The following is a 23,189-nucleotide window of genomic DNA, read 5'->3' on the forward strand; positions in this document are numbered from 1 at the left end:
CTCATGAGTGTTAACCCTGTACTTCTCTGTTAGACTCAGTGCTTAGCAGTTTTTCCTGTGCATCTCTGCCTCTTTTGTGACCCTTGTCCGTTCCACTTCTCCATTGCCCATTTCCTCTTTTTCCCTTACTTCCTCCCTGCCCAAACATTGCTGCCCACACCAATTGGTAAACTCCTCAAATGAAGACTGGGTACAGAGTTCCAGGGGGGAGAGAAAGGGGCTATCATGGGGTCTTAGGGAATTTTGAGGGGCAAGTTATCAGAGCTCTGTCTCTGAACAGGGCTAGAGTGAGATGGCGGGTTTAGATAGCCTTTCCCAAGCATGGGTGTTGCCTCTTTCCACGGTAGCAGGGGCTTGGTCACTGAAGGACGGAGACGTAGGAGACCAGATCTCCTAGCTCCCTTGGTTGGCCCTTCCGGGAGCCGCCCGGTCTCTAGTGCAGGAAGGGGAAGGGGCCAGAGCTCAGAGGAAGGCGTGGCAGGAAGGGGGCAACGCTGTGGTCAGGGAGCCGCTCGCAGAGCACAGCTGCACGGTGCCGTCAGAGCGTCGGATCCCCAGCTCGCGGCCCCTCAGCCCCTGCCCAAGATGTTTCCAGCAGTGGTCTTGCTCTTAATCCTTTTGGTTGAACAAGCAGGTAAGAGGGTTTGGTGAGGGACAGTGAGCTCGGCTCCAGGGTTGGAATCAAGGGCATGTGTCTGAGGGCTGAGGCAGGGACAGACAGAGGGAGGCTGGCACTGGGAGGATGGGCACAGAGACCCTGCGGCTGGTCCTGCCCAGTCTCTGTCAGGGCGCAGGGCTTGTAGTTCCCTCCTTTCTTGTCCCCTTCTTACTTTTTCAGGACTGATACACACGTAAGTCTTCAGTTTGGCAGAGGAAGGGAGTGGGTGTATGACATGAAAAGCTGGTCTGGGGGAAAATTCTGTTTCTCATGATCAGCATTTTCTGTGGGGTGCCTTTGGTCTTCTCCATTGGGAGCTGACCTCTAGCTGGTTAAATAATATAAAGCCCCCTTCAGGAAGGCAGGGGCCTGTCCTTGTGTTTAGGAGTGAGGCAAGGGTAGTCAGATACGTGATTGCGGCTTCTGTGGGTCATCACTAAGGCACAGTTGATGTGAGGGTGGGGGCAGCGTACAATGCCCAGTTCCAGAGAGCTAAACGTCAGCTGAGAAATGGAGGCAGAAATGGGAAGTCCTCTGCAGCTCTGAGGCTCCAGGCCTTCTCTAAACTCTCCTCGCTCTGTCTGGGTCGTCTGTGTTTTGAAGAGGGATAGTTACAGCTGGGGTTCGGGTAGGAAGAGGTTAGTGAAACTTAAGGGAAAATGGGGAAGTTGGATGGACTGGGATGGAGTTCCACCAGCCCAGCTGTGAAGATGGAAGGACTGAGTGAGCGGCCAGTCTGCTGCCATGGGATGAGGGAGCAGGGACACTGAGGCATAAGAGAGAGGGCACGAACCTGGAACGCAGAAAACCTGAATTTCAGTTCCAGCTCTGGTACTTCACACTGTGACCCTAAATGAATTACTTAGCTTTTCTGAGCCTTGGTTTCGTCACCTACAAAATGGCGATGATGTTTCCGTCACGGGGTAGTTTTGAGACTTATGTAATACCGTGTGTGAAAGAGTGTCACAGAATAAAACGTACTTCACCCATATGTCACATGCCCATGAGCCCTCTGATAGGGGTCAGAGCAGATAGAGGCTGGAGCTCAGACTTTATTTGATTTTTTTCCTTGCACGAAACTTCCTCTCTCAGTGGCCCAGGGTGAGTAACAGGGCAGAGTACCCGGAGCCGGAATCCATACAGCTTGTGGTCATTCCCTTGAGCCTGGGCTAAGACACTCGCTCAGCCTTATGTGCAGAGCCATCGGTATCTATAAGGCCAAGGAAAGCAGGCACCTTGTTTTTACATATTTAAGTGTCTTAGTTGGATGGGGGGGGGGGACAGAAAGCAATGTGGCTGAGGCTAGATGACCCATAATAGAGTGATTGCCTTCCCTCCTTTCCTCAGCTCACATCCTTCCTGTCCAGCCCTTAGCAACAGGTCACAGGACTTAGCAGAGACACCCCTGTGGTTTCTTTGCTGAAATTTGTCACTGCCTCCACTCACTTGACCCCCCCTGGGCCGAGGTTTTGGTCTTGGCTCAGTGAACTCAAATGGGTCCCTTGAGGGCTGTGGAATGCTCAGTGGTGCCTGAGGAACCCACAGTGCTAAAAAGAGAGGGTTGGGGGCTGAGGGGGAAGCTCTCAACTCTCAGAACCTATAAGTTCCATCACAACAGAACAGTTCACACTTCCTGTCCTACCCCTAGCCTAGGGTGAGGAAGAAGAGGGAGAGGTGAGAGAAATAGGAATCTAGAGAGGAAGATGAAGTTTCTTCCCTGGGACGGTGCCCCTCCAAGTCCCGTCCTACCTCCAGAGCCCTTTCTTTCTCTCCTCTGAGCACCAGATCTTTCCTGCTGCCCCTGACCCCATGGGTACCCTCTGTCCCTTCAGCGGCCCTGGGAGAACCTCAGCTCTGCTATATCCTGGATGCGATCCTGTTTTTATATGGTATTATCCTCACCCTGCTCTACTGTCGACTCAAGGTAGGGCTGGGCAGCGTGGGATGAGGGCTGGAAGGAGAAGTGGGAGGGTGGTGGCAACATGGCTCCAAAGAGAGGGAATAAAAGGGGTTCCCCTACAACGTTTGGAGGTGGGGTTGGGCCACTAACTCCACCTTTACTGATGGCCTTTCCCCTACTCCAGCTGCAGGTGCGAAAGGCAGCTACAGCCAGCTATGAGGTATGGACCCTTCCTCAACTGGGTATCAACAATTTTTCAGTCTCTCAGCCCCTCTGGGGCTTTAGCCTTGGGATCTGCGGTCTCTGGGGGGCATGGGACTCAGGTGCTGATCTCTGTAAGCTTCAGAGGTCCCCCTCCTACCTCATCCTACCCACCCTGCCACCTAGCCAAATCACAAAATATTCAACAGGTGATGAGGAAGAGTCAAGTGTAGAGTGACAAGGCGTACGTGAGAGTGTTGTATGTTGTGTGTATATGTGTGTTGGTGGCCATATGGGCAAATGTGCATTCATGCCCCCGAGTACCCGTGGGAGTGCCCTCTAGCCCAAGGGGGCCAGCCACCCCTGGACAAATACCTCCTGGGGTAGGGAAGAAGATGCTGAGGGGCCCTGGAGATGTGGGTCTCTAATGCCTTGCCCTTTTACCTCTGCAGAAATCAGATGGCATTTACACGGTGAGTGAACCTGCCTCCCAACCCCAGTCCCAGGAAGTCAGCAGAAGAGGGTGGGCTTTTGAGTGAACTTTGGAAGGGGTAGGGCCTCTGGGGGTGGGTAGGAGGCCCTGTGATGGGCTCAAGCTCCTGACTGTCCTCTGACTTCCACCTCCAGGGCCTGAGCACCCGGAACCAGGAGACTTATGAGACCCTGAAGCATGAGAAACCGCCACAATAACTTTAGAACAAATGCCCTTGGTCGCTTCCTTCTTCCACTCTCCTCCCAGCCCTCGTAGCTGGCATCACATATGCCTCCCCGCCGTTAATGCCAGCTGACCCTATCCCTGTAATGACGCTATGCCCCCCATTAATAGACACCAGTGGTTCCTCCTCCCTGTCAAAGACCTCAGATGCTCTTCATTAATGTTTATATTCTAGTCTCACCTCTTTATGCCACCCTTCTCCGCTTCCCCGTCCCCAACTCCCACTAAACGATGGAAACGGAAGGCACTAACATCAATAAAGTTACCGCAGACTGGACTCTATTCATTCATTCATTTAACATACATTTCCTCAGCCTCTACTAGCCTAGGCTGGATACTGAAAATATCACAAGGCAAATTTAGTTCCTGACCTTCCATAACTCATAGTCTAATAGACCAGAGCTGTTCTGCTTGATTGAGGGATGAATGCTGACTGTGACTGGGGGAAGGATGAGACCCTTGACCCCCAGGCTCTCTAGCAGGGTGCTGGAGCAGGGAGTAATGTATTGGGGGTCTAGGCACATTCAGAGACATTTGAACCCAAGAAGTGACTTCCGCACCCAGCTTGGCCCTCTGTGTCTGACAACGAAAACGAGGTTGGGTTGCGGAGAAGCCTGGCTATCCAACCCCAAGTAGTCACCAGTCCAGATCAGAGTGGGCTTCAGGGAGCAGTGTGAGCGCAGCTCGCAATATACATGCCTATGGGCATTAGCATAGCTGAGAAGCCAAACATGCAGAAGGGATGGTGCGACTAAAGCTTGTGTGATGCTCCCAATGGAAGGTTTTATGGGAACCGTGTTTTCAGTGGATTCTGGGGCAAGAGGGACCTGAGGGAGCCAGGTCTGGGTTGGAGGAGGGTAAGGCAAAGGGGAACAAGTCAGGTCCAGATGGGAGGCCAGGTCCTCCAACTGCATGGGTGAGTGGTGAAGGAATCCCCCTTCTCAGTGCCTGTCCTGTTTTGAGGCAGGAATCCCTGGTAGTATCTGAATCCCATCCCAGCCCTGTCCAAATGGGTCCAGTGTCTCCAGGCTTACCCCCAGCAACCCCCTATGCTGGGCAATACTTTGTACTGCATGGTGACTTACACTTTTCAATGTGTTTTCCATCCTGTCGTACCATTTGATCCACTCATTAACACTGTGAGGAAATTCAGGCTCTTTGAAGTTAATTAACCTGTCCAATGTCGTCTTGCAAGTGACAGACAGATCTGTGTCCCTGCACGTTTTGCCACGTGAGGAAAAAATAAATAGATACTGAGAAAGAAAGGGGAAGAAAGTAGTCACGAGTGGTAAGGGTCTTAAAGCCCAGACTGAAGAGGTTGGTCAGCATACAGATGAGTGGGGGAGGGATACACTGGGAGTTTGGGATTGACATGTACACACTGCTATAGTTAAAATAGATAACCAACAAGGACCTACTGTATAGCACAGGGAACTCTGTTCAATACTCTGTAATAACCTAAATGGGAAAAGAATTTGAAATAGAACAGATACATGTATATGTATAACTGAATCGCTCTGCTGTACACCTGAAACACAACACCGTTAATCAACAAAACTCCAATATAAAATAAAAATTAAAAAAAATATATATATATATACAGAAGAAATTGGAGCTATCTCTGGTGTCTGGGGAAAAGGTGATTTCAGATGAGATATGACGAATGAGTCAGGGTAGAGAAGTAACTATTTTAAATATAAAGTGGAAGTAAACTTTTATTGGAAAATGCCCATTTTCCCATTTTGGGATTGTGAGTCTCCTGCATCAGTCCAGCCTGACCTCCATTCCATTTTGATTTAATCCAGGTATCACAGCTACCAAAATTTCTCAAGTCCCACATGTCCATCAAGTTGGAGACCTGTTAGGCCTTTAACTGGCTACCACGTCTACTAGCTCCAGGCTCTAAGACGGCTACCACAACTTGGGCCAGTTCCATGAATAGCACCCAGGTAATAGTGGGGGACAGGCTTGGAATGGGTGTTCCCAGACAGGGGGTCTAGGTGAGAGGTTTCAAATGGAAGGATTAGAGCACCTTCAGGGAGAGGAGTCTTTTATTGAAGGATGGGGGAAAGCACAGTGTTCCCCTGGCTCAGAAGGGAAGGGAGGGGCCTTGGGTGACACCTTTCATTTTGGGGAAGATTTCTCCTCTTCATAGTATGACAGAGGAAATTCTGAAGGGTGCTCTCATTTCCCGTGACCTTCAGGAGTCTAGGGATTCAGTTCATGAATCTTTTCATGCCTTTCAAGGTACCATGTCCACGGCAAAGTCTCTTTAGTTTCTCCTGCAGGGCCATTCCCAGGCCTGTAAAAAATCCCTGGGGTTTGGAGAAGAGTCACAGGCACCCCAACTCTGTCATTTCCATCACTGGTCTCTTCAACCCTTTCTCCACCCCTTCACACCAAAACCCCTCTCCTGTAAGAAGCAGATTTCTCTTTGTTCTCCCTCCTCCTCTTCCTCCACTACCCCTACTTTTCCCAGTCCCCAAAACATACCAGGCTCACAACTTGATTCCTTCAATATTTATCGTAGAAAACAAGGAGTAGGTAGGAAGAGGAGCTCTAGGCCTGGCCAGTGGGTGTTCCAGGGGCCAGCTGGGGATGGAAGACAACAGTCTAGGCAACGCACTGGCAACAGGCAACAGGCGATGTTTTGAGGTCCAAAATACTGTCCAAGAAGTTAACCAGATCAGTTCCAGCCTTCTTGACGAGGGGCGTCAGCTGCTCCTGTGCCTTCTCAAAGTAGGCCCTGGATATGTGAGGGATTAGAAGTCAGGATGAGGGACTGGTAGGGGCCTTCTTGGTAGTGGGAGGTGAGACCCAAGTCCCCAAACCCTAGTGCCTGGTCTATCCTGGCATGGCAAAGCTCCTAGGGGGAGAGGCAAGCCCTCCGCTGGGCAGAGATAGAGATAGAACAGACCATACAGATAGAAATTCAAAGCCCAGTTCCCGCTACCCCTGTCTGTCCAAGAGGTCCATGGGATCTGTGGGGTGATGAAGGAATTTTCTCTACAATTTAAACCTCATCCTCCCTAACCCCCACCCCTTAGCTCAGTCTTCTGGAGGACCTCCCAGCTTCCCCTCTTTCTCTCCATAGCCCCCTGGTCCATGAACCCCCTTTGTTGAGACTTACTTGGCCTGGTTTGGAAGCTCTGAGCCCTTGGCCTTCTCCAGCAGGTCTTTGCCGTAGTCGGTCGCAGTCTGGAAGTACTGAGAGAACAGGCTCTGCAGATTCGGCAGCTCTGCCTGTCTCCGAACCAAAGCCCCTGCACACACACACACACATCCTCAGCTGAGTCCCCAACAATGAGTCCCACATCTCTGCCAGTATTCAGCCTCAGCTCTCAGCTCTCTCCCCAAACAGGTATCCAGCTCCAGGTCTTTGGATGCACTTTTCTGGACTTTAGAGAGGGAATGATTTTTCTTTTAAGCTCTCTGGTTGCCAGACCTGGGCCTAGGAGAACAGACAGATGGGCAGCTAGGACCCAAGCACCTTTTCCTCCTTGGGACCCCTCTTCATAACACACCCACCTTCAAGGCTACAGATGGTAAGGAGCAACACAGTCATTGGAAGCAGCTTCATGGTGTTAATGGAAGGGAAATTGGCCTGCGAACAGGTGAGGGCAGGGAAGGTCACTGAAGCGAATGGGCTTCAGCCCCTCCCCAGAGACCCCTACCTACATGTCCACGCCAACCTGGTTCCCTCCCTTTCTACAGTTAAATCTTTGGATGCTGCCCACACCTCTTACTCCCTTACTTTACCTAGTCAGCGTTGCTGTCCTTGCCGTCTGTGCCTGGCCTGGCTAGGGAGGCAGGGGCTATATATCTGTATGCTTCCCCACCCCCCTGTCAGGTGACAAGTACTTTGGAGGAGTCCAGGGGGGCAGGAGCTATACTGGAGTAAACAAGTTAGAGAAATGGGGGGAGGAGAGGACAGCACGTGGGGGACTCATGGTGACGGGGTAGGAGGCAGGGGGTGCAGGCCTTAATGGATGCCAAGGGGTATACTTTAGGCTTATTCAGGATCCATTCCTTTAGGGCCTGGGCCCAGTAGTCCTTGGATTTGAATGCTTCAGGAAGCAGGATTCCTAGGGTTTTTTTCTCTGGAAAGCTCTGACATATCAAGCCCTCAGCCCCTGGTATCTTTGTCCCATTATGGGTATATTTCATCTCCCAACCGTATCCCCCATCACTGCAACTTGGCAGAGAGGTACTGGGGAACAGAAGAAAGGACATAAAATCAGAGACGGGGTGAGGGGAATGCAGGTTAGGACAATAAAGGTTAGGGCCAGAGGCCAGGTGTGATTGACTCTGAACCTTTTTGAGTTAATGTGTAACGAATGAGATGGGAGAGAAAACACTGGAGCCGATCAGTGAGCACAGCCCACCCCCAATAAAACAAATTCAGAAAGCAGCCGGTGCCCTCCCCCTGAATTGGAGCGCTCTGGCGGGAAAAGAGGTGAATGAGAGGCTTCTACCAAGGATAAAGGTTGAAGGTCTCTGGGCATTTGATCACCTTACCGGTTCCAGGCAGTGGTCAGCCAATATGAGTCAGCAGGAGCCAAAGCAGCCCTCTGACCAAGGCCCTGACCCTTGTCCCAGCCCTGACTGTGAGGGAAGGCAGAGGTGCATTCCCCAGGCCCAAGGAATTTGGGTGAAACCAGCTAAATAGATATCAGAAGTATCTGTATCTTTCATCCTTTTGCCCTCAAAGTATACGTAGAGCATTCCTGGGAGATGGGAGTGGTGATGTGAGAGCTAGTGGGGAGGCGACCAGAGCCTAAGAAATCTTATTCTATCTTCAGCTATTCCCCTGTGGAGCACTTGGTTCTTGAAGGGCACTCCATTGACTTGTCTGTAGCTTTGGAGTGGAGCGCATTGAGGGCAGGAGTCCATATTCCTCGATTTTATTTGCCAACTCTGCCTAAGGAACCAGGGAAGGAAGGATTAACTTCAGGGGTCAATTGTTTCAGGGAATAGTTCTGCTAGAATTAAGGCTGCAGCCCCTGTTCCTCTACCCCAAATTCTCACACCCATTCCCATTCTACCAAGAGGACAAGAGCGCCAACTTTGAGAGGTGCAGACCTCCAGGAGGGAAGTGTAGGTCCATTTGCCTACGGAGAGCTGTACCTGTGCGTCGAACTCATTTGGAGGTGTACTGTGTACTGTTCAGGACTGCGAGGGGGAGTCCCCAGGGCCTGGGAGGGTGGGGGGCGCCTAGGGGTGTTCCGAAGCGGTGTTCGAAAGTTTTCACAGTCGTTCCCTCCGCCACCCTTCACAAAACGCGTCTCCAGGCTATATGGTGGAGGGAACTTCAGTGGCTCAAGCTCCAAGATGCTCCCTCTAGTGTCTTGCACGCTCAAAGGTTTTTCCCGACCTTGGAAAGGCAGGGCGATCTAAGGCCATCTACTTGAGTAAGTCTAAGCAGCTACCAGCAAGTCCCGTCTGTCTCTGCAGTGCCGGGTTGGAGCTCTCATGATGAGAGGTCTGCCACTCCTTTGCGTCCTCCTCTCCCACTGGCCCATGCTCAGCGGCCAGGCAGCCTTTTTCTCGTTTTTTTTTTAATCGATTGGGCGGAGCCCAATCAAGGGAGGGTTGGGTCTCTGAAACCTTTTTTTTTCGCCCGGTTCCAAGATGGTGTTCATGACTACGCTGGGAATGCAACGTGAAGCCGCAGTTCTGCCATCATTCAAGATGGCTGCCCCCATCAAGATGACCGGGGTGTGCCTGGGGGAAAGGGGCAGCATGATGGTATGAGACGGTAAGGGTTATTGCTCCATTGCAAACCTCACCTTGAGGCATAGGAATGAAGAGCAGAAAGGCTAGGAAGCTGGGTGAGGTCTGTGGTGGAGGCTAGGATTAGAGAGTGGGGGAGGGTACAGGGGTGACAGGTGGGGGTGAGGGATTAAAGATGGGATGGGAGTGTGCCTGGGGTTCAAGCTCCCCACCGGTGCCCTCTCCCCCCACTTTTCCTGTTCCAGGTCTAGCGTCGGACCATGTGGAAGTTTCTGGGACTGGGGAGCCGGATAATGGGGGGTGGGGCCCGTGCGGGGTAGAGGGAGCAATAGCGTCCTTTCCCAGGCGAACCCCGGCCCCTCCCCTGACCTCTGGACTGAAATGGGGAACACATTGGGCCTGGCACCGATGGGGGCTTTGCCCCGCCGGAGCCCCCGTCGAGAGGAACCTCTCCCCAACCCTGGGAGCTTCGATGAGCTGCACCGGCTATGCAAAGGTGAGAACTTGGCATCTAGGTGTCTCAAGTTGAAGGGGCAGAGAAGGGGAGGGTCTTGAATGGTGGGTGTCCAGTGATGGGAGCAGAAAAGGGGAGATCACAGCTGGGGCGGGCAGCCTCAGGGAGGATCAGGTGCTCAGTGCAGCGGAGCACTTCCTGTTACAGGACTTGAAAGGAGGTCAATTCCTCCAAAGCAGTTTCTATGGGATTGAAAGGGGAGACTACTTCATGGGGTAGGGGTTCCTTGCTTGTGCTTATTCCTTCCCTTCCCCTCCCCTCCACCCACTTCAGATGTATTCCCAGCACAGATGGAGGGAGTGAAGCTCGTTGTCAACAAGGTTCTGAGCAGCCATTTCCAGGTGCTCCCACTTTTCTGGCCCCTCCTTTCAATTCCTCCCTGCCTGTCTCTGGATCCTCTTCTCCTTTCCTTTGTGCTCCAGCCTTAGCCAGGCTATATGGGACAAAAGAGAGAGAATATGGGGGCTCTCTTTACTTTCTTTGCCTGTGGGACTTGTTGCTTTTAATCTGGTGACCCTCTGTATATGTTGTAATGTTTGGGTTTCTTAAAAGACCTGCTGGATAGGGACAAGATGAAGGGTGGGATGGGGGATTGAAATAGAGCAGAGATGCTCTCTCCTCCATTAACTTCTCTTTCCTTAGGTGGCTCACACTGTGCACATGAGTGCTCTGGGCTTGCCGGGCTATCACCTCCATGCGGCCTATGCAGGGGACTGGCAACTTAGCCCAACTGAGGTGAGGGCTCCACACACCTGGGTTATCTCCCTAAAAGCCCAGCTAGGACCCAGGTGTAGAGGAGGAGGAAATGTGTGTGTTATGAGGAAGAATGGGCAGGGCACCTCCTCTGTGTTTCTTGGGAGAGGGTGGGGAAGCATTTGTGATGAGCTGGGAGTTTGTCCTTGTGGCTCCACTAGGGGGCGCCGGGTACCGTTAAAGAAATCCTACATTTGGATTAGAGTGAGTGGTGCCACCCAGGTCAGTCTTACTCTGGACACTCTTCAACAGGTGTTCCCCACTGTGGTCGGGGACATGGACAGCAGTGGCAGCCTCAACGCCCAGGTCCTGCTCCTCTTGGCAGAGCGGCTCCGAGCCAAGGCTGTCTTCCAGGTGACCCATGGTTCCTGCCTTCATCTACTGAAGCATTTCCCCTTTCTGCCCCATGAGTGTCCTGCTCTGGGGGCTCAGGGAGAGGAGCAGAGGCAACAGTGATCATAAAGAGGGAGGGAGATTTTACTTCTCCCTCTCCCTACCCAGACGCAGCAGGCCAAGTTCCTGACGTGGCAGTTTGATGGCGAGTATCGGGGAGATGACTACACAGCCACTCTGACCCTAGGAAATCCTGACCTGATTGGGGAATCGGGTGAGGAATTGGTACAGGGTTCTTTTTGTCTTGGCTGCCCACTTGCTAATGCTGGCTATGCCTCTTCATGGTCTGTACAGTTCAGGGATTAGAAAAGAAACTTTCTGGGGCAGGCTGGGGTGGGGGGCTGCTGGGGGTGAGGTAGAGGGCCTGTCTCTGTGAGTGACTCCATGTCTCCCCACCCCACAGTGATCATGGTTGCTCACTTCCTGCAGAGCCTCACTCATCGGCTGGTGTTGGGAGGAGAGCTAGTTTATCACCGGCGGCCAGGCGAAGAGGGGGCCATTTTGACACTGGCTGGGAAGTACTCGGGTATGGGGTGAGGAGGAATAGTGACAGGGAGGGAAATTCTGGACTTGGCTGGGGTCCTGGCCTGTGTTCTATTACAGTAACGCTCCTTTTCACTTGTACTTTGGTTTTTTATTTGTGTGTGTGTGTGTGTGTGTGTTTTTGTCGTACTTCGGTTTTGACAGCTGTACACTGGGTAGCTACCTTGAATGTGGGATCAGGTGGGGCCCATGCAAGTTATTACCACAAGGCAAATGAACAGGTGAGTCTACTGATCCCATCCCCTGCCGCAACGAGTCCCTCCCAACCTCCACAGGCCCTGCTGACCCACTATTCTTCCTACCCTCGCTACATATACGTTTCATGCGCCCCTCCATTCTGCTGATCCCCTGTCAGGACTCCTCTAGTCTTCACTGAGACAGATCCCTCTCCCATCCTTGCCCATGGTTCTCAGGTTCAGGTTGGAGTGGAGTTTGAGGCAAATACGAGGCTACAAGACACAACTTTCTCCTTTGGTTACCACCTGACTCTGCCCCAGGCCAACATGGTATTTAGAGGTGAGGGTTATTCAGATGACATTCGGAGGTGCTGAGGGATTGGGGTGGGGGGCAGCGGGAGGGAAGCTCCGCCTTCCTCTGCTGGCCCCTTTCTCCGAGCCCTGTTAGATAACCTAGTGTATATTCTCTTCCCCAACAGGCTTGGTGGATAGTAACTGGTGTGTGGGTGCTGTGCTGGAGAAGAAGATGCCCCCGCTGCCCGTCACCCTCGCCCTCGGAGCCTTCCTTAATCACTGGCGCAACAGATTCCACTGTGGCTTCAGTGTCACTGTGGGCTGAGGTTGTCCCAGAGCCAGCCCCCATAACAGCTGGAACCTCTCAGTCAGGTGCCCTGGGGCCAGGAACTAGGCCCCTCTCAAGAGCCCACCTTGCTGGGTGACCTCTAGGTCCCAGGAGCAGAGTGGGGACAATACATGCCCTCCTCAGAACTGGAGCTGCCACAGAGGCAGCTGCTGAGGCAGTGGTTTGAGGCTCCCACCTCTGCCATCAGCCCCAGTTTCATCTTCCCATACTCTTATGGCTCTGGACTAAGGGAGAAGAATTAACGGGTCTGTCTGGCTGCATTTTCTCCCCTCACTCCCACCTCCTTCATTTCCTTATGGATTAAAGCTCCTAGCCTCTTCCTCTTCAGAGCAGAAAAATCTGCATGGCATTAGCTCCCATCCTGTTTTCCATCCCAGAGTTTCCCAAGGCTGGGAAAGAAGGGCTGAAGGGCTAAATCTTTGACCCCAGAAAGTGGGGCCCACCTATTCCCAGACGGAGCTTCTTTACCTCTTAGCCCTGAGGCTTCCTCCTTCCCCATCTTCTGTGCTTCCAGAGAACAACTTTGTCCCCGTGGCCACCCCTCATTCTCCCCATTACCGCATGAAGAGGCAGACATTGCTTTGATCTTTCACTGCAACCAGTGGGCTCCCTGTTTACTGGCTCCAGCCTCTGGTCCGAGCATTCTCCCCTTTCCAGTCCAGCGTGTCCAGGTGGTCTGGGGAAGGAGGCGGACTGGGCCTCAGCTGCAGGTCTCCTGGAGCAGTGGTACCATGGTGGACAGTCCCCTGGATGTTCTCGATTTGGTACCAACATGCATTGTTAATGCTTCGGAGATCAGCCAACCGGCCCAGCAGCTTCGCGTATAGAAACCTTTGGGGTCACCAGGGAAGGAGAAGAGAGATAGGCAGCTGAGAGTCTTGTCCTGAGGCCCTGACCCCCTAAACTGCCTCTCTGTGAAGCTAGGTCTGAACATTAGGGAAAATATGCTCTGATGTGACAAATGTATCAGAAGCTCCAAAGGTCCCCAGTGGGGCCTCTATCTGACACTGACTTCTCTCACCATGCCGTTTTTCTTGAACCCAGAGCTCAGAGGGCCGAGTGTGAAGGAAGCCCCAGACTTTGCCAGATATTCAGCAGTGTGGAATCCGAGGATCTGGCCTTCTAGAGCAGGTTCTAGAAGGTGGGTGTGTTCTATGGTATAAAGCAACCCTCTTCTGGCCAAACTGGCACATTGAGGAATAAGCAAGACAGAAGTGGAGTGCACTTCAGAGCCTGGTTAGATCATGGACTGTTGAACCAGGGGCTGGCGTTGGCCATGAAACTGAATGACCATAACTTCAAGGGGAATGAAAAAGGAATTGGACCAATGGAGAAGGAGGGGAAGGGCCAAGGAAAGAGAGTGAACAAGATTCTTGAAAGTCTGTTTTAGGCTGGAGGAGTTGGATTGGTGAGGTGATGGATGTCATCAATCTCAGGAATGCTATTATACCGAGCCTGTGAGCTACTACTTTGCATCTCTCCTGAATAAAAAAATCTGGGAAAAGTGAGATGAAACAGCAGTAGGAGCAATTTGAATGCCGGAACTCTATGAGATGGGAGGGAAGGACTAGACCCTCAGGGGCCCTGGTTTCCCAAAGGAAAGGACAGTAAAAGCACTCATCCTGAGTTCAGTGTCTCCCTAACTCCTTCCCACCCTGGCGCAGGCTCCACGTGTCCAGTCCCACTGTACCGGTCCCGGGGATTTTGCTGCTGGCCTTTGATATAGCTCTGCAGAGTCAGCGCTATCTCCTCTTGCAACTGATCAGTCCCCTCTCTCTGGGTTATCCCAGGCCGGTCTGTAAGATAGGGAGTGGGGAAGGACAAGGTGGGAGGTTGCGGGTGGCCTGCATGGTGCCCCGGGGAGCCAAGACTGGGATAGACCCATTCCACAGGTTTGAAGACTAAAAGGCCTGGATGGATGGATTCAAGGAGCTGGGAGTTTGGGCAGAGGTGGTGGAACAAAAGCTTCTGGGCTTTGAGGGATGCTTCCCGGGAGAGAAGAGGGCCATGGCAGCCACGAACGCATACTCCAGGCTCCTGGAGCTGCAGTTGGCGCAGTGTCCTATGGAAACCGAAGAGAACTCCAAAAACTCTTCCTGGAACCCCACTGTGGGTTCCAGGGACACGGGCTTCAGTAGTTGTGTCACACGGGCTTCGTAGTTGTGGCTCTCGGGCTCTAGAGCACAGGCTCAGTAGTTGTGGCGCACGGGCTGAGTTGCTCCGCGGCATGTGGGATCTTCCCGGACCAGGGCTCGAACCCGTGTCCCCTGCATTGGCAGGCGGATCCCTAACCACTGCACCACCAGGCTTAGGAGCCTTCAGGTCACCTCGCCACATACCATACCGAAGGGATGCATGTCCTCTACTGTTCTAGCACCATCTCACCATGCACTCCATCTTCTACTGTGTAGCAAAGAAGCCCGCAGAGGAAGTTTTGTGTTTGGAGACACAAAGTGGCATTGAGTGCAATGTGACATTTCTACAGCTGCTTCCTTGAGAAGGGAGATCTGGTCCTCCATGGGCCAGAGCAGGAAACCTGCTCTTTAGACTCTAGCCTGAACTTCAGAGAGGGAGAGGAACTCCCAGTTAAAAGCTGGGAATTCAAGACCTGCTACTTGAAAAGGCTGAGGGAAGGGTTAGTTTGGTTAGTGACCTTTTTTGGGGGCGGGGGTGGTGGTGAGGGTGGGATTATAATTTATTGGAGTGTTTTCTTCCTGAAAGGTAAGGGGAGGTCACATACCGAAAGGGGCAGGTCCTTGGTGAGCCTGATGATTTGCTGTACCATGAACGTGTTGATGTCTGCGAAATGTGTGAGCAGAGGCAGTGCAGGGAACTGGGTGGACAGCGCTGGTGATGGAGGAACAGATGAGCTGGAGGCTGCAGAGATCAGAGCCTGGGTGAGAGGCCCCGGTCCTAGCGATCTCTTTTAGGCCTCTCCAGCTTTATCTTGGAAGGGTTCCGGGCTAAGGAGTCTGCCTCGGCTGGGGTTCTGGAGAAGTCCTGTCCTCTATTGGTGCGTGGCACGCGGCCCCCTCCCTCAGGCCAGCCTCCTTGGGCACTCTTTTGGTCATATTTCAGCTTGAATCCTGGAAATGCTCTCCCTGAACTGCACGAACTGGTCAAACATGGCGCCCACGTGGCGAACTTGGGCCCCCAGCAGTGTCTGGAGTAGCTCTTTCTCCTCAGCTGCATCGATGCTTGCCGTGCCCGCCGCTGGGCCTGTCTTGCTTACCGCAACGCCCGGGCTTCTGCCGATGCGATCATTGTGCCTGGGGAAGGGATGTGACAAAACTATTGAGACTAGCAGAGAGCACCTTCCTCTGTCAGCCCCTGGTCTGGGGCCCTCGGACACTGCGTAATGAAGGACGCGGGGAGGGAGGAGAGTTCTTGAGGCCTCCTTGGGCTTGGCTGAAGTCCCAGGGGCTCCAGGTGGTAGGGGATTCCTGTACACTTTCCCCGACCTGTGAGGCACTGCAGCAGAAAACAATGCACTGTGGGAAGGAAAAAAAGGATGGACAATAAAGTGGGAATAGTATAAGGAGATGTTTGACTTCTGGGGGAGCACTGAAGAGGGAGGGCTTGTGATACCAAAAACATCACCCTATGTTTGCATAGCTTTATAATGTCAAAGCTTCTGAGGTTAAGTCTCACTGAATGAAACAATCCTGTGGGTGGAGAGGGCAGGTGTTATTATCCATATTTTTCAGAAACAGACTGACATTCCAGTGACAGGTCCAAGGTCACAAAATACTTAACGTGATGTAGACTGAATTCAAGATTTTTTGACTTCTACAGTTTCCTTTCCACTGCTCCATATTGAAAAGCAGTGTGACGTCATGGAGAAAGCAAGGGTCTGGTGAATACTGACTCTACAACTTTTCAGCCGAGTGGACTTGGACAAGTTGATTTCTGTTACTTTAAGTTGTGAATATGAGTTACATTATCTTTTGGGGGCAGAGCCTTATTACCTGGCACAGAGAAAAAAACATTAAATAATTCAACAATTATCAAGTACCTACTAAGTGACAGGCACTCTATTTGAGAGATGGAAGAGTAAAATCAAGCCATATAAATATCTAGGGGAAGAGCATTCCAGGTAGAGGCAATGGCGAGTGCAAGTATAAGTTACAACAGTCTTGAGAAGAGTGTGCTTGGTGTATTTGAGAATGGCATTGACGTCAGTGTGGCTGGGATGGGTTGAGCAAGGGGAAGAGTCGGAAGTGAAATCTGAGAGGTGGTATGGAGGAGCTGGCCCATGAGATCATGGACCATAAGAGAGAGGAGGAGCCCTTGGAGGTTTTGAGCAGAATAGTGACATTGTCTGACTTGTTTCACAAAGCTTACTCTGCCTGCCCTGTGGAGAATACGCTGTGGGAACAAGGGCAAAGCATAGTCAGTGGAGGAACATAGTGGATTCTCGGGATGGAAAGGGGCCAACTCACTGTCCTTCTTCATGCCAGCATCTAGGCACTTCTGCAACCTGCAGGCTGGGCCTTGTTGACCTTCCAGCTTCCAGCAAAGGGGCACGTGAGACCTGTGCTTTTGCTGACTGTTTGCCTGAGAAGACAGAGACATTGTGAGGGTTGGGGATGGCAGCGAGCAGGTAGGTATGTGAGGGGCTGAAATGAAATGGTCAAAAAGAAACTATGGGGCTTCCCTTTTGGCGCAGTGGTTGAGAGTCCGCCTGCCGATGCAGGGGACACGGGTTCGTGCCCCAGTCCGGGTCGCACATGCCGCGGAGCGGCTGGGCCCGTGAGCCATGGCCGCTGAGCCTGCGCGTCTGGAGCCTGTGCTCCGCAACGGGAGAGGCCACAACAGTGAGAGGCCCGCGTACCGCAAAAAAAAAAAAAAAAAAACTATGGTGAGAATTCCCTGGCAGTCCAGTGGTTATGAAACAGGAGGGAAGGGGGCAGGGCACAACCTTTGAAAGAATGACATAGCCCAAGGACATGACATAAACTGATTAGAACCAAATGGGTCCAAGATGGCAGACAAGTCGAGTTCCACTAGACCTTGAGCCTCAGTATACGCTCACTGTAACACATCAGCAAGCTAAATGACACACCCACAGGGCCATGACAGTTCCCAGGCCCACCTGGGATCAAAAAGTGGGCGGTGGTCCAATTCCTGGAAATCCCCGCCCCTTCCTGAAATAGCTGGAACACTCCTCCCACTCATTAGCATATGAAAATACCCACCGCTATAAAAACTGACAACCCCAGACCCTGGTGCCTTTTCTCACCTTCTGAGGTGGCCCACACTTTGTGTGGGGAGTGCGTTTCTCTCTAAATAAATCCATTTCTTACCTATCGCTTTGTCTCTCACTGAATTCTTTCTGTGATAAGACATCAAGAACCTGAGCGTCATTAAGTCCTGAAACCAGGTATGTGATCTCAGTTGGAAGACCGTAGGTTTTGGCCGGGTTCGAGTCCTGGCCGAGAGGGTTCAAGTCCCGATCTGGGTCTAGGCTGGGTTCGAGTCCCAATCTGAGGCGCACCGTTTCAGTTAGGACTATGCGCTTTCACCGCCGAGGGCCTGGGGTTCAACCCCTGGTTGGGGAACTAAGATCCCGCAAGGCAAGTGGCCAAAAAAAAAAAAAAAAAAAAAAAAATCTGTGGTGACATGGGCTACTCTGAGCTGTGCCCAGAGGTCCCTAGGGGTAGAGAGGATACAACGCATCTCAAGCATTTCCAGGGGGGCACAGAATCAGTCAGGAGAGCCTAGTTGGTGCTGTACTAGTTTGGTGCTTTGCAGGTAGTGAGTACCCTTGACCAAGGGGTTGTGTCCATAGGACAAGCACTCAGCCTTCCCTCTGTTATTTTGCCTCATGTTTATACAAGTGTTGAGGTTGGCAGTTTGCAGCGTGCTAGCCACAGGGTAGTCAGGCTTCAAGATGCAGGAGTGATGTAACTGGACAAGCTTGGGCATGTGCCAGGGCTTAAAGGCTGCCTGGCAGGCAGTTTGGGAGGGCGTTTCTGCTGGGGAGGAGGTTCTCACCTGAAGAAACCCTTGCAGTCCTCAGAAGTCAGGGCCTGGAAGGGATGGCCTGTGGCTCAGTTCCTGCACACACACAATTCCTCTGCTCATCCTCCTCACGGACCATGGCTTCAGGTGTTGCAGTGGCTGTCACAGGCCCCTGAATGTCAGAGGGGTTATCAGTCGGCTCTGGACCACCCTTGACCTTCTTCCCCTTCTGCAGAGGCTCTTCCCAAACCTGCCCTCGGCCTGACCCCCTGCATTATCTGCACTTAATTGCTTTTAGTCTCTGGACCCCGAAAGTTTTCCTACCTGCTTCTCTTCCCACTCTGACCCTGCTTTCCCCTTGAGCTCAAGAGCTGCTAGTGTTTAGAGTTAGGGATTACGGCCCTCAGTATCTGGAAAACAAGGATAGAAACTACTCCTTATCAGATCCATGTAGATGTTCCCTATTGCTGAGGAGAGAGGGAGAGAGCAAGCTTTTTCACATGACGTATGTCAACAGTAAAAGAATAGGCATGGGCTTCCCTGGTGGCACAGTGGTTGAGAGTCCGCCTGCCGATGCAGGGGACACGGGTTTGTGCCCCGGTCCGGGAAGATTCCACATGCCGTGGAGTGGCTGGGCCCGTGAGCCATGGCCGCTAAGCCTGCACGTCCGGAGCCTGTGCTCTGCAACAGGAGAGGCCACAACAGCGAGAGGCCCACTTACCGCCAAAAAAAACACAAAAAAACAGAAAAACAGAATAGGCATTACAATTGTACAAAGCTCCCAAAAGGAAAGTTCTTCAAAAGAGACTGGGGGCTAATTAAGGGCTTATGTAAAGAGCTAGAAGAGGTCCCACTTCCCGAGAAGGGAGGGCTGAGAATTAAATCAGAATAGCCTCTAAAACATTAGATATATGGGATTGATCTGGGGCCTCTTGCACCAGAGCTGGCATCATGGGAGTGTGCCTTGTGCAGTCACACAGGCTCTGTGCTCAGAGGAATCTTGGGCTTGGTTTAATGCTCTGATATTGCCACTGTCTTGAAATTCTTTTTTTTTAAAATAAATTTATTTATCTATTTTTGGCTGTGTTGGGTCTTCGTTGCTGTGCACGGGCTTTCTCTAGTCATGGTGCGTGGACTTCTCATCGCTGTGGCTTCTCTTGTTGCGGAGCATGGGCTTTACGCGCTCGGGCTTCAGTAGTTGTGGTACTCGGGCTCAGTAGTTGTGGCACACGGGCTTAGTTTCTCCGCGGCATGTGGGATCTTCCCGGACCAGGGCTCGAACCCGTGTTCCCTGCATTGGCAGGTGGATTCTTAACTACTGTGCCATCAGGGAGGTCCTGTCTTGAAATTCTTAATGATGTTTGAACAAGGAGCTTTGCATTTTCATTTTTCAGTGGGCCCTGCAAATTATGTACCTGGTTTGTATAGAGCCAAGATGAAGGACATCTAATTAATAAGTTTAAGAATCAGAAGTAGGAGCCTTCACTGGGGTTGTCTAGTGCTCAATAGACACTGAAGAATATTTTTGCAAGTGTAAAGAGTGTGTATGTGTCCAGATGGCCAAGAGGCAGTTGAAAATATGCTCAACATTGCTAATTATTAGAGAAATGCAAATCAAAACTGTCATGAGATATCACCTCACACCAGTCAGAATGGCCATCATCAAAAAGTCTACAAACAATAAATGATGGAGAGGGTGTGGAGAAAAGGGAACCCTACTACACTGTTGGTGGGAATGTAAATTTGTGCAGCCACTATGGAGAACAGTATGGAGGTTCCTTTAAAAAACTAAAACTAGAGCTACGGTATGATCTAGCAATCCAACTCCTGGGCATATATCTGGAGAAAACCATAGTTTGGAATGATACATGCACCCCATTATTTATTGCAGCACTGTTTACAATAGCCAAGGCATGGAAGCAACCTAAATGTCCATCGACAGATGAATGGATAAAGATGTGGTACATATATACAATGGAATATTACTCAGCCATTAAAAAGAATGAAATAATGCCATTTGCAGCAACATGGATGGACCTGGAGATTATCATACTGAGTGAAGTAAGTCAGACAGAGAAAGACAAATATGATATCGTTTCCACATGGAATCCAAAAAATGATGCAAATGAACTTATTTACAAAACAGAAACAGACTCACAGACAGAAAACTTACGGTTACCAAAGGGGAAAGATGGGAGGGAAGGATAAATTGGGAGTTTGGGATTGACAGGTACACTCTACTATATTTGAAATAAATAACCAACAAGGACCTACTGTATAGCACAGGGAACTCTGCTCGGTATTCTGTAATCAGCTAAATGGGAAAAGAATTTGTAAAAGAATTGATATATGTATATGTATAACTGAATCACTTTGCTGTACACCTGAAACCAACACAACATTGTAAATCAACTATAGTCCAACATAAAATAAAAATTTTAAAAAATTTAAAAGGTAGGAATTTCTAAAAGAAAAAGTGGGTATGTGTGTATACACATACACATGCACTCTCTCTCCCAATGTTTATGAACAGAAGAAGTAATTTCAAAAGCTATTTGGATGTTTTGGGGATGGGTAACATGTTGGATACATCTATGTTGGATAACTCCGATCCCACACACACTGGCATAAGGTCCAAATCTCAGTCTTTCACTTTGAAAGGTCTTTCTCACTGTACATCTCCCTGGGTGTTTGCTGTTTCTGCACTAATATAGTCTTCTCCCACTAGAATACAGCATTTTTTTCTTTTTTTTCTTTTTTTGGCATATCATCTGCTTCTTCAGTTAAGGGTTAAATTATAATTAATGATGCTCTAACAGTGAGTTAAAAGCCCAAGTGGAGGCTAGAGCCATAAAAATACATTTAGAGAGACAGAGACAGAGAGGAGAGATTGGGTTAAAAAGAGCCTTGTTTAGGTCCCCTTCATCTCAAGTAGGTGTAACTTCCAACTATGTATAATTTACTGCATTTGTAGTAAGCTGAGCTCCAGAGAACACAGGTGCTTGCAACTGGTCCTTGGGAGTCGCTGAGCATATTTATGCATATGCATCTGTTGGTATCTTTGCTTGAGTGAGACTCTGTGAGAATTCACGCTAACTCATTCAATCAACAAATACTGACTGAGAACCTACTATGTATTAGACACTAAGGATAAAAAAGGTGAATAAGATGCTTTCCTGCCCTCATGGAGTTTAAAGGTGCTAGTGGAGAGACAGACCTTTAAATAGCTATAAAGAAATATAATCAGGAACTGCCCTGGTGGTCCAGGGGTTAAGACTCAGCACTTCCACTGCAGGGGGTGCAGGTTCGATCCCTGGTTGGTGAACTAAGATTCAGCATGCCGGGCGGCACGGCCAAAAAAAAAGAAAGAAAAGAAATATAATCCTATCAGTGATGACGCTATGCACAGAGCATTCTGAGACTACAGAAGAGGGGCACCTAATCCTGCTTTGGCAAAGAGGTGTTGAGGAGGAGGCAGGAAAGTCTTCCTGGAGGAGTGACAGCTGAGTTGATTTTTAAAGGATAAGAAGGAGTTAGCCAGATACAAAAAAGTAAATACGGTAGAACCACGAACAGGTCTTTCTTGCTGGAGCATAACATTTCAGGCTGGAGTGGGAAGAGAAAAGTCTAGAGAGATGGGGTATGAGGCTGAGATGTAGGCAGGGCCAGTTCATGGGAGACCTCGTGTGCCAGAGAAAGCAGCTGAAGTCCATCAGGAAGCTTTTAAAAGGTAAGATGGGAAACGACATGGTCAGATCTATTCTAGATATCCAACTACTGGCTGTTTGGGAGATAGATTTGAGGGGGCAGGACTGGAGGCAAAGAAACCAGTTAGAAACTCTTGCCATAAAGTAGGTGAGGGATTAAGCCTGATCTAGGATAGTGGTAGGATATAGTGGAGGAGAGGGTTTTGAAAAATACCTGGGAGGTGAAATAATTGGAACCTGGTGAGTACTAGAATGTCTAGGTTGAGAAAGAGGAAGAGGTAAAGATGACTCCAGGTTCCTAGCATGGGTGATTGAGTGGATGGTGTTACCACCAACTGGGAGAGAGACTACAGGAGGAGTATACGGCCCTCCCTACTTGGGCCCCTATCCTTTTCCACAGTTGCAGATTTACTCTAGCAATAAGGTATTAAGTACCCACTCTGTGGTGAGGCACTATGGAAAGGGATAAAAGAGAGGGTTCCTATTATCAAGGAATTTACTGTCTGATTATGGAGATTGCATAAGTAAATGGAACTCCTAGATCTTACAAGGAAATATATAATCAAACTCTAAATTGTGTGGTAAAGATCATGTATCATATCATAGGTATTAATTGCTTCATTAATTTGTTCTTATTATGAGCAGTGTACTGTGTAAGAATCCTTACCAGTGTTAACCCTGAAACATAAGTAATATCAACACTTTACAGATGAGAAAACTGAGGCCAGAGAGTTTAAGTAACTTGTACAAGGATTACTATACCCAATAGTTTATTAGATGACTTCACCTGGATGTCACACAGGCATCTCAAATTCAGTATGTCTACAGTGAAGCTTTATCACCCCTAAAGCACAAGCAACATAATAAAAAAATAAGTGGTACTGCATCAAACTAAAAAACTTCTGCATAGCAAAAGAAATGATCAACAAAATGAAAAAGCCACTTACAGAATGGGAGAAAATATTTGCAATCCACACATCTGTAAAGGGGTTAATATCCCAAAAAAATAAGGAACTCATACAACTCAATAGCAAAAAACCCAAATAATCCAACTTTAAAATGGGCAAAGGACCTGAGTAGACATTTTTCCAAAGGAGATATTCAGATGGCCAACAGGTACATGAAAATGTGCTCAACATCGCTAATATTTATGGAAATGCAAATCAAAACCACAATGAGATATCACCTCACAACTGTTAGAATGACAATCATCAAAAAGACGAGAAATATAAAAATTGTGAGTCACTATGTTGTACATCTGAAACTTATGTAATACTGTTCATCAACTA

The 23,189-nt window shown here is 50.0% G+C and overlaps 4 protein-coding genes across 5 annotated transcripts; 2 read left to right on the forward strand and 2 right to left on the reverse strand.

Moving 5' to 3' along the window:
- The first annotated feature begins 87 nt into the window (after positions 1–87).
- Positions 88–3,751, forward strand: FCER1G (Fc epsilon receptor Ig). Its single transcript, XM_067728418.1, has 5 exons — positions 88–634; positions 2,491–2,582; positions 2,743–2,778; positions 3,212–3,232; positions 3,387–3,751. Exons 1-5 carry the CDS (start codon positions 322–324, stop codon positions 3,447–3,449), a joined length of 525 nt encoding a protein of 174 aa, XP_067584519.1. The 5' UTR covers positions 88–321; the 3' UTR covers positions 3,450–3,751.
- Positions 3,752–5,979: 2,228 nt separating this feature from the next.
- Positions 5,980–7,308, reverse strand: APOA2 (apolipoprotein A2). Its single transcript, XM_067714125.1, has 4 exons — positions 7,234–7,308; positions 7,003–7,078; positions 6,605–6,737; positions 5,980–6,220 (listed from the first exon to the last, which is right to left on the reverse strand). Exons 2-4 carry the CDS (start codon positions 7,052–7,054, stop codon positions 6,088–6,090), a joined length of 318 nt encoding a protein of 105 aa, XP_067570226.1. The 5' UTR covers positions 7,055–7,078; positions 7,234–7,308; the 3' UTR covers positions 5,980–6,087.
- Positions 7,309–9,552: 2,244 nt separating this feature from the next.
- TOMM40L (translocase of outer mitochondrial membrane 40 like) lies at positions 9,553–13,744 on the forward strand. Of its 2 annotated transcripts, XM_067728419.1 has the most exons (9): positions 9,553–9,703; positions 9,995–10,062; positions 10,364–10,456; positions 10,727–10,828; positions 10,976–11,081; positions 11,271–11,393; positions 11,555–11,631; positions 11,824–11,926; positions 12,066–13,744. In XM_067728419.1, the coding sequence occupies exons 1-9, from the start codon at positions 9,589–9,591 to the stop codon at positions 12,203–12,205; spliced, it is 927 nt and encodes a 308-aa protein (XP_067584520.1). In that variant the 5' UTR covers positions 9,553–9,588; the 3' UTR covers positions 12,206–13,744. The 2 variants fall into 2 exon arrangements, with proteins under 2 accessions (XP_067584520.1, XP_067584521.1); XM_067728420.1 differs by lacking the exon at positions 11,271–11,393.
- NR1I3 (nuclear receptor subfamily 1 group I member 3) lies at positions 12,930–18,332 on the reverse strand. Its single transcript, XM_067728421.1, is given in 16 exon segments — positions 12,930–12,974; positions 12,976–13,060; positions 13,920–14,040; positions 14,220–14,259; positions 14,261–14,310; positions 14,313–14,358; positions 14,622–14,706; positions 14,708–14,765; positions 14,966–15,076; positions 15,079–15,107; positions 15,331–15,415; positions 15,418–15,498; positions 16,672–16,722; positions 16,725–16,786; positions 18,227–18,299; positions 18,302–18,332. Coding segments are annotated over 16 exon segments (1,053 nt in total).
- Positions 18,333–23,189: the final 4,857 nt, after the last annotated feature.

This window comes from Pseudorca crassidens, chromosome 2 (genome assembly GCF_039906515.1).
Source record: "Pseudorca crassidens isolate mPseCra1 chromosome 2, mPseCra1.hap1, whole genome shotgun sequence".
Classification (NCBI taxonomy): Eukaryota; Metazoa; Chordata; class Mammalia; order Artiodactyla; family Delphinidae; genus Pseudorca; species Pseudorca crassidens.